The 10,990-nt window shown below is 38.2% G+C and overlaps 1 protein-coding gene across 1 annotated transcript in view; it reads right to left on the bottom strand.

The window, feature by feature from the left end:
• ITGBL1 (integrin subunit beta like 1) overlaps positions 1–10,990 on the bottom strand; it is a 193,984-nt gene that overhangs the window by 17,103 nt on the left and 165,891 nt on the right. The window contains exon 7 of the mRNA XM_026656898.2: positions 4,483–4,599. Within this exon, the coding sequence (XP_026512683.1) occupies positions 4,483–4,599 (117 nt within the window). The remainder of the gene's footprint in view (positions 1–4,482; positions 4,600–10,990) is intronic.

Raw genomic sequence — 10,990 nt, 5'->3', positions numbered from 1 at the left:
GCAGGGGACTGGACTCGATGACCTCTCGAGGTCCCTTCCAGTCCTAGGATCTATGAATCTATAAACCTCTCTGCCACATCTCATAAAGGAGACAGTAATAAATCAATTAATTTTGTAGTTTTGCAATTCTTATCACAATCATATTTTAGCTGCTGTTTATTTTTTTAAACCACACAGCCAGCTTGTCCAAGAGTTCACTTTCAGTCTTAGTTTTCCGAACAAGTTATTCTATGGCTTCATTAGCACCAGAACCAAAAAAGTGCTAGAAAAGGTTGAACTTTTGAAGGCAGAGGGCAATAATAGAGCTCATCAGCTAATGGGCTGTGGGCTGTGCATAGAGTTTCTGCAGAGAATTTCTTCTATAAAATCAAGCCAGAGTAGGTGAACACAAACAGTGCCCATTAAGGTAGAGACACATTTGTATGTCTTATTTAAAATATGCCATGAATATGTATTATTCTAATATTAATATAAATAATATCCAATTAATATAATTTATATTATTTAAAAATTAATATAAATTCTTCAGTCAAAGTTTGACTATAATTAGGATATAAATAATATGGCAATAATGGTATATTTTACAGGTTCATTAACACACAGGCTGAGGGCCTGTAAAGAAAATAAAGGGGAACAAGGAAAAGACTAATGAATCCAAGAATTCAGTTGTCACCATACAAACTTAGGTCTGGTCTACATACAGTTGTTGTGCCAGTATAATTATTTCAGACAGGGTATTTTGTGTGTTATTTAATCACAATAGTTACAGCTGTACAGCCCCTAGTGTGGATGTAGTTATATCAGTATATCGGTGCCTTATGCTAGCATAGTTTAGTCCCTTCCCACACAGGACTAAGCTATACGGATATAAACTCATACCAGTATAACTGCATCCAGCCTAGGGGTGTTGTTCTGCTCTAAATGTTCCAGTAGAGTTAAAGTGTTTTATGTTTAGACAAGCCCTTAAAGCAGGAAGTAGTGACAGAGCTCTCATCCGTCTGCTCCAAAAATACAGCCCCCGACCATTTGAACTCCTGATAGCAGACACTTGAGCATGTCTGACGATCGATCCAGCAGAAGGAACTGCATGTAAACCATTAGCCAGCGCATTGCAAGACGGAAGGACAAAAAGGGAAATGTTGAATTTCAATAGTAACTTCCCACATAATGTCAGGATCAGGTGTTTATTTCCCTTCCTTCTTTAAACCTACTCATGCTTTTAAAATATTAGAAGTATGGCTATAGGAAACCCCATTGCTGGCTTAAAAATATGTTTTAGATAGAATTTGGATAGTCCAAAAAACACAGAATGTAAATATTTACTCCAAATAATAAACTGAGTAATTCTCTTTTAGCTCAATCAACACCTTTCCCCAACATCATACAGTTCAGAAATGATTAGGCTACATCCTCATGAGAAATTTGCGATGCTCTAATTAACTAGTCAGTACTCTCAGGTTTCAAATCCAGTGAATTGCTGAAAAAAATCCTAGGAATTTGAATAGCCAGAAAAGTCCCATAATTCCTCCGTTAGAAAGGATATACCCTTCATTTATACTTGAGAAAAACTTGTTTGTTTCAAGAGAGTAGAAGAGCTCTGACAGTGCATCCAGCTATGTTTGACTTGCAATTTCTACTCCTACTACTAAGTCATGGCCAACAAGACAGCTGCAGCAGACACCCACTTTGCCATCTCCTTCCAGCCTTTCACTGGTGTATTGCTGGTTCCCAGGACCATACAGATCCCTCTGCTGAAATTAAGTGCTACCCTGTCCCTTCTAGGACATGTCAGGTCTCTGATTCCAGAAATGATCAGACGTGAGCCAGAGACTCTTCATTCTCAGAGAAGGAATAAGATCAAAGAAAAATAAATAAGTATAAGCAGAAAGACCTAAATGTGGCTGGTGAAGTCTAAAAAAGAAACTTGAAACTCACATAGTGGCTAATGAGGAAAACAGAACAAGTGCAGACTAGGAAACCAGGCTCAAGGAGAGTACAGTGCATTACACTTGATTTTGTTGGTAAGGTTCTAACCAAGTACTTTCAGATAAACTTATAGGACAATCCTCTATGCACTGAATGCTGCTACAGAATCCCAGCTAAGGGCAGTTCAGAGAAGGCTTTTGGCACTTGGATTGTTTCAATGATATAAAAATTATATTAAGAGCAGCAGAAACTAGAAAAAAGCTTATTTTATACAGAAAATAACATTTTCTTATCCTTTAGAGCTTGGTCTGGCCACCCATGTCAGGAGAAGAGAAATGTCTGTAATTACAAAACAATGTATTGGAGGGTGCAAATGTAGTTGTATCATTTCTCAGTATACTCCCAGTGATCCATAAGAGTAAATCTTATTCATTTGGGGACAAAACATTAATGATTAAGTTACCAGTTCAAATAAAAACCGAAAAGTTGAGCTAAGATTTAGATTCAACTTTACACTGGGTTTGTACTTTTATAAGCTTTTGTATTCTTACCTGTTTTTCTTTAAGTCAAAATAAATCAAAACATAGATTATTTAATTAATAGATTCATCTCTGGTGCTCCCATTACATAGAACTGTTTAGACCGAAGGAAAAATTAGGATTTGTTCAGATAATAGTACAGATTTAATGTAATCCCTTGCACAACGAGAATGGTCAGGTGACTCTGTCCGATTACTATTCTTCTTTCGTCATATGAGAATTCATGAGAGAGATATAACGTTCTCCAGTCAAAGATAAAAGTTAATATGGTAGCTGTGTCAGCTCTAAGAAGGAGTATTGATAATGTTTTTCTATGAATTCTGAGGGCATTCAATTTACTTAGTATTATCACCAAGACACTGGCTGATTATGAATAGACTGGGTATTCTAGTCATAAGAAGATGCTTAGTTTTGTTTTTGATATATGTATCGCATTCAATAAGACTGACCTTTTCCGTTCTCTTAACTTCTGCTTTCTCCCTTCTTTCACAAACAGATGACAGTCAAATTACTTTTTTGATGCATATTTTATTGAGTGGATATTTAATTTAATTAACTCCTGTTTAGGCTATTTTTTACTGACAACCAGATTTTAACTACAATTTTCTCAAATAACTACTTTCTGTAGATCAACACCTTCACACCAATATTTTCTCCCCCTCGCCCCCATACATTTGTGTATAAAATTTTTATGCATGAAAATAAGAAAGCTATATCCTAAAATGTGTCTGTGTTCATCCTAATCACAATTAAAATCATAGAGTCATTTCAGAAAAATCAGTCAAATAGAATAGCAACCTTTAGAGCAACATTATCACAATTGCTTTCAAAATATTGTGTCTCTCTATAAAACTAATTTGAAGTACTGCATAATGTTATTCTCCACTACAGAAAAATCAATCAATGACAGTTTCCATATAGCTGACATAAGAATAAAGAATTTATTTATAGCTGTGATATAGTACAAAATCTGCAGTGTGCTTAGATTCTGTAAGATTTAGGAAATAAATTCTGATTCCTTGCTTTTGCTGATAATTTGAGCCGTCTATATTAATGATAATGATCTATAGTACCTTTCATCCCAAAAAATCCCAAAGTCCCTTCCAATACACCAATGGTCACTTTATGCACCACTGAAGGAACTTCGGTGGGCATATGTGTGAACTGTTAATGATGCACAACAACACGACACATTACAAAACTATTTAGGGGCACACATGATGCGTTCAGCTTATGCAGGGAAAGTGAAGTAGGCAGGTGGTAGAATGTACTGGACATCAGCTGTATTTAACAGTTCCACTCTTATGAAGAATGCTATTGGATCTTTAATTTATTTATGAAATGACCACAAGTGATCAGTAGAGACACTGTTTTTCATGTCTAATTTAAAAGATACCTTCTTCGGCAAAATGGCTCTTAATGCTGTGCTGGACCATTGGGTCAATATTGATTGGGAGAAGAGCTCTGCCAAATATCAACCCAATCTAATGATGCTTAGTTTGTGAGAGCTGGTGGGGCCATTGAACATGGTGGGATTGCTGTAGTGTACCAGATGATACTAAACACAATTGTCCTTGAATATCAGCTGCTAAAGCCACTTAACACATTGCTGAGCATTGCTAACTTAAAAAAAGAAAAAAGGAAAATGTGATACCATTGGTAAGTCTTCAATCATAAAGTTAAAAAGTGAAAATATGATCATTTCTTCCATAGTTTTTCTTTAAATATCTGTACAGATTTCTGATACATTTTGATGATATCTATGTAAGAACTTCAGCACAGTATAAAATGTTACTGGGCACATGTAATCTGCCTCACTGTTAAAGACAGACATTTTGATTATTAATTAAAATATTCAGTTGTGGGATTGTTGTTATTTCTTCTTTTTAAGATATAAATGTACTACCATCTACTGCTGTGGTTAGTTTCCATTAATGCTCTTTTGTAACAAAATCAGGGGAAATAGGGAAAGCCACAAATCCATACAGAATTATTGCTTATTGAAAGGAATACATACCCCCACAGACATTGCCATCCATATCTTCACACTGTCGATCATCACATTCGCAGGTTTTACCATGAACTCTGTTATCTCCTGGAGGGAAACAAGTGCACTGGCCACATTCACATTTCCCTGTGAGAAAAAACAGTTGTTAGGGTCACAACATCATCAAGATTTAATGAATAAAAAACGGGGGGGAAATGTTCTGCTCCTACAAAGACATAAAGCACAAGTCAGTCTGTGTCAGCTGAAGTGTGAACACTTGTAAGAAAGAAAAACTGTTGAAAACAAAATAATGTCATGATGCTGGTGGGAATGGCATTAATCTTCTTTCCAGTTTTATTCTTGCCAGTATTAATGGGAATTGTATCACGTTATAGCCCCTACCTTTGCATAGCTGAACTATGGTATATGTTTCCCTACATAATTAACTCTCCAAACTAATTCAAACATTTGGTATGTGTGGTATGAACACCAGATGTGGATGCAATTAAAATGAAATCATCTAGAAAAGTAATTTACAGAGTGGCCCAGAAAAGCTTTCTAGTATGGGATACTAGTAGCACTTTGGTACAAATGCCAAACAGGAAGGTAAAGAATTAATGCTCCTATGACCTGCCCTCTTTCTTAAACAGAGGTGAGACTGTGCCTGCAGATCTGGGTTTGAAGGACACAGCAGGGTGAAATGCAACCTCTGCAATATTCTTCCAGCCTCACCAGTCCTCTCTATACTGGGACTCCATGAAGTTGGAAGGGATAATGGAGCCAGCCAAGCTCCAAGAGATGCTCTTCCCCAATAACCTCATGAACACTGACTGAGGCAGGGGCCTCTGGAAATATAGTAAGTTGCCATGTAAGAAAAGACTATCATAATGGATGGGATCTCCTAATGGATTTCATTTGGAAATTTCTACTTAACCAGTTTTTCTGCTCTTAAAAAAAACAAACTAATTAAACATAATTTGGGACACAGCCTCCTAAGTCCCTTAGGGTATGTCTATATAGCATTATGGAGCCAGGGGGAGTGAGTAACCCAGCTCAAGTCGACAGACTTGGGCTAGCAGGGCTCGCACTGGTGTTCTACAAACAGCTCTATAGACAGCACTTTGAAGTTGCATCTCAAGCTCTGAAGCCCACCCGCACCCCTAGGCTTCAGAGCCCGAGCTCCAGCCCAAGCCACAACTTCCAAGCACTGTCTATAGAGCTGTTTTTAGAGTACTTGCATGAGCCATGCTAGTCCACATCTCTCGGCCTGGGCTGGGAGGTTCACACCTGCTGGCTCCAAAATGCTGTGTAGACATATTAAAAGTACCTTAGGGAAATTTTACCAAAAGCTATTTTGAACTCTTAAAGGTTAAGAGTTGTATCAAATATGTATTGCTGTGATTTTGAAATATTTTAAAAGGTACATTTAAAAAGAATATTTTTATTGTGGTGACAAATAAGAATCTTACACAAATTAACTCATGCATTTCCCCTCTTTTACAAATAGTTCCAGAATCTTGTGTCATATAATGTAACTCCTTTCTACCTTTTTGACTACATTAGTAAAGATGGCGCTGTGTTGCTAGAGCAGTGACTTGATTTTAATTTTTAGTTTACATCTCAAAGAACCAGAATGATCGTTGGATCTGAGGTTTTGAATGCTTTCTTCCCCTGCTCAACTGGGGTGTACTCAAGTAACCTCAAGCAAATTTCACATTTATAAACAAACAAATAAATAAATAATCCTGAAGACAGCCAATTCCTGAGGTAGACAGGCAGAAGGAAAGAAAGATTAGCATGCTGAGGAGGACTAAATTTCAAATCACCACATAAAAGATGCCTCCCCAGAAAAATCAGCAGAGAGCATTTTCCGAACCCAGAGTGAGATAATCCAAGCCATAGTACTATTTTATCAAATGCATCTGCACAGAAATAACAGCAGGCACACTCTCTATGACCTTATTCTCTTACTTCTTATTGTGATAACCATACATGCAGTACAAACTCAATCTGTTCGAGAGTAATTAGAGGCTCACATGAAACCAAAGAGATCAGCACTTTACTTACATACTCTTTCTTTGACTAGAATAATAGGTTTACCATAGCAACCTGATTATAGAAGAAAAGCTACTACCAAATACATCCGAAACTCTCTTTAAAATTCCAGGGCATATAGAAACAATTAAACACTTGAGGACTATAATAGTCTGCACCTTTTCACCCAGGAAAGCAAGCACTACACCTTGTGAGACTAAAGAGAAACAACTTGACTCCAGATGTTTAATATCAAGTGGCTTCCATTGCCTCTTCTTACACAGGGGTGGCTAATTTTTTTTTGAGCTGTACAGTAACTGCAGATCAAGGAGGCTTTATTAAAAAGCTTAACATATCCAATATCTATTTGTGAGGGACAAGGGTCCAAACCCAAGAATACCAGGATAATTACACAGGCATATTTACCGGCCTAGGAGCCTAATATTTCCAAGCACTGACAGTCAATCATTCTTTATGTAATTTCTATAAAATCCTGCTTTCCTCACTCAGACAAAACTCCCACTGTCGTCAATAGGAGTTTTACCTGAGGAAGTACTGGCTGAAAACTGAATAGCTTCCAATATGCAGCCCTTTTAATTTTACTCACCACTTACTATACACACTTTCATTTCCTATTGTCCAGCCAGTGCTTGTAAAAAGAATAACTAAAGTGAGCAGTGCCTAGTGTGATATTAAATCTGCCCCCTCATGCAATTTGCTGTGACCATTAGCATCATGAATTTGAAGCAATTTTTAGCTGCCTACAGAGGGTGATTGAACCTTCCTTTCGTACAGGCAATTTTGATTTCAAAACAGTGTGCTAGAACTACATAATTTGTAGAAAAACAGATTTCTTCCCTTTTATTGTCTGCAAAAACACCAGAAAGGTTCAGAACAGAGCAACCAAGGTAAAAGTGAACAGTAAATAAAAAACTTTTCTTCCTTCAGAAATATCTCCTTTCCCTTTCCATAGCAGCACACATTTTCTCTGTGCATTTTATTGTGAATTCGGGCATTTTATACAAGAACAAGAAACAAAATGATTAATTTGGCTTTATGTAAAGCATTTGAAACCAAATGGCAAAATTAGCTTCTGGCCCAAGCCGGACTTGTGGTGGAACCATACCATGCTATGGGGAGGAATAGTACCTTAAGGATGGTGTAAAATAGGAGATGGTCCCTTGAAGAGGGGTCATGCCTTTAAGATAAAGCAGCATTCTGCCTCTTGGTATGGCCAGCTCACTCTACCAGTTAGTGTGTGAGTAGGACCACGGCCCCACCTCCTTGCCATCACTGGGGCACTGTTCACCCCAGGGGTTCACCAAAGGCAAAGACCCTGCAAGTGCTGGGGCGGCAATTATGACAGGACGTTGTGAAGGCTTTGCCAGCAGGTAGGCTCCTTGCATACCCCACCCCTGAACAGATCTGCAAGATAAAGTCTGTCTCAATCTAGCCCCTAGCATTTGCTCTCAGCAGGCTAAAGATTGCTTCCACATAGACAAGCCCTGAAGTTCCTTAGCAGCTTTTACTCTGCTGTTTTGCCCACTTTCATGATTTTAAAGCCATTGTAGTGCTAGCAGGTGGTCCTAAATCCCAGATAAAAAGTAAATTTCTAGCTCTCGTGGTTTTAGAGAAAAGCTTGAAGTGATGTGAGTCCACCCTGAAATCTTGAAAGCAAAGTAATGGGGGGGGGGGAGAAAAGCACCTTTTTTAAAGCTCATGATCTTGGAGGGGCCTGATTCTGACATGATTTTTGAACATTTAGAGTTGGCAATACTGCTGATGTACTGCTATTGCATAAATGGGAGTTGAGTTTGCAGAAGGGTAGAACACTGAAGAACTACTTCAGAATTTGGCCCACAGAAATGAGAAAAAATGCAACGTATACTTTTGGAACGTTGCACGGAAACTTTAATTGTTAGTTTTGATATGAGCATGTTACTGTTTATGCTTCCTGGCTGGATAACCATAATGCTTAGAATCAAATTTCTGGTTGCAAGCACTCATATTTATAACTTCTTTATTTGCTTTAAAGAAATATTTTTTAATATTCATTAAAATTTGCTATTTCTATGAACCAGTAAGCTGAGCTGCTAGAATGCTCCATTCTTCATTTTAAAGGAAGACAACAAATCTCTAGTTAGTGATGCAACTCTAGCTAGAGAGCATTGTAACTGCTGTGCTGTAGCAGTTTATCTTTGGAGTGTTATTCAGTAAGAGGAATTGGAAACTGCTAATTGTGGGTGCATGTAACTGCTTATGGTAAAGCCTGGTACTGGATTCCTAAGAAGAAAAGGAAGTGAATCCTGTTATAATTTTCACTTTAGTATTTAGAGGATTCCTATAGAAAATCCAGCGGTAGTCTCCCAAGAAGGATATGAATTAGTGGTCTGTGCAAATACTTTAAGTCAGATAGAGGAGTTCTGTAGTACAGAACTGGTAAGTAAAGTAACACAGCTTGCCTCCCCCCATGTAGGTTACACTTGCAAACAAAGGGAAAGAACTAAATCGTTATCCCTTTACCCAGGAGGTCACAACCCCTTACCCCTTAGGTCCAGGCAGAAGTTACGGCTCCCTCCTACCATTCTTCCATGGACTAGGTAGAAATCTTGCCCTGCTGCTTTTACTTATTCAGCATAAATCACAATATGGACGTGAACTGTTATTTTTCTTTGTGAAAGATAACAAGTTCAGCTGTTGAATTTCTGGGAAAAGAAGTGCAAAACATGCTAAATGTGTTTACTGAATCCTGCTTTTCAATTCTATCCCTTCAGGATGCTTAGAACATAGCAACATTTCCCCTATACTGAGCAAAAAAGGTTCTTTAAACAGTTGAATGTCTGGCTCATCTCATCTGAGAGATGAAAAACTGGGACTTATTTCTTTATGCAGATTCTGGACAACTGGGAGGTAGCTTTCCGCCGGCAACTTGTAAACAATGTCATCTGTACTCTCTCCTGACATGTTGGAACAAGGAATAGTTTTCCCATTTTGCAAATATTTCATGAACATGCTTCCGCAGAGTTCAGTTTGTTTCAAAGGCTTTGCTGTGCTTGAAGATTTGTGACACTCAGGGATTTTCACCCTGTAGTTTGAGATTCAGAGAGTTGCGTTATGTCAGTAAGGAAAAACGGATCGCACAACCAGTGCCGGCTGCTCAGTCTGGGGAGTTCAACTGCTGCATGCAAAATGTGATTCGACTCTTGGGTGTAAATAATCCCTCCTGCAGTAAAGAACATCAGATCTCCAAATCTGGTTTGCAGGTCCTTGCTTGTACGTCCAGTGTGAATGAGACACATAGTATTCATCACAACACATCAGATTGTCACTGATATCTATGCTATGCTTGATGCTGCAATGATGGGCACATGTGCTTATATAAGACCACATAACTGGCCTGGTATCCTGACTCTGGCAGTGGCCCATACAGTATGGCTCAGAGGAAAGTGAAATCTCCCCATAATGCACCTAATCAACTGTGCAATGCTTCACATGGGGAAAAGGTTCTTCCTATCCCCTATAGCAAGCACCTTTCATCTGGAAACCTGAGATGCTTCAGGACTCAGATCAATAGCTACAAGGGTCAAGAAGGATTCTCTCACGTGCACAGCACTGCAAATTGGCTTGGTTAATTTTTTAAGAGGTGGTGGAGAGAAGATTGCCTTCCTTTTAAAATTCATTCACTGATCACACTTTTTTTCTGTAACACACTTGGAACACCAAAGTCTACATCCAGCTCCTCTTAAATGAGTGTGCAAAATTAGAAAGTAAAGATGTGAGCTTCAAATCCTGCATTAAAGTTTTATCATAATAAACAGAAAGTGAAAATTATGTTCTGAAAAAGAAATAGTGAAGGGCTACGTAAGAAATAGACTTGGGGTATCAAACTTATTCTGTGGGGAGGGCCCAATTACTCTATGAGTCAGAGTCTGCGGACCAGAAATAAAAAATTCATGACAGAAGTCTAATTTTGCAGTTTTTGTCCAACTGTGGAATGTGCCTCTTTACTTAGTTAAAATGAATATGGTATTTAGAAGACTTAAAAAAAGTAAAAGATTTACTCTTTTCTACTGTCCTTTAACTTACCCCTCTGTGCACCATCTCCTTTTGTGAGTTTTCTCTATTCTCCTCCAACACTTTTGGAATTTCTTACCCCCCCCCCAACCAGGGAAGTCATTTGAGAACCCTCCTCAGCCAAACACTACCCAAAGACTGACGTATCAAAGCAGCAGATGATGTAGAGTTCCAATGAGTGAGTAAATCGAGTCAGTACATTTCAACAAGATGCCCTTTGGATGGAAGAGAGACACACACTCTCGCACAGTTCAGTGGATGCAGATCCCCTAACAAAGACCCCTGGAGTAGTAGGGAAGCAGGTATAATTATATGCTATAGTTTTGATTAGGAAGTCACTTGTTTTTTTAAATCAATCAGAAAAATGAAAACATGCCTGAAAACAACTCATTAAAAGTTATTGGCAGCATGACTGCCTCAAGAATATCAA

The sequence above is a fragment of the Terrapene carolina genome, unplaced genomic scaffold (genome assembly GCF_002925995.2).
Source record: "Terrapene carolina triunguis isolate 2854851 unplaced genomic scaffold, T_m_triunguis-2.0 Scaffold21, whole genome shotgun sequence".
In the NCBI taxonomy this organism is placed as follows: domain Eukaryota; kingdom Metazoa; phylum Chordata; order Testudines; family Emydidae; genus Terrapene; species Terrapene triunguis.
Note: the sequence above shows the minus strand (reverse complement) of the source record. Positions and strands in the feature narration are given on the sequence as shown.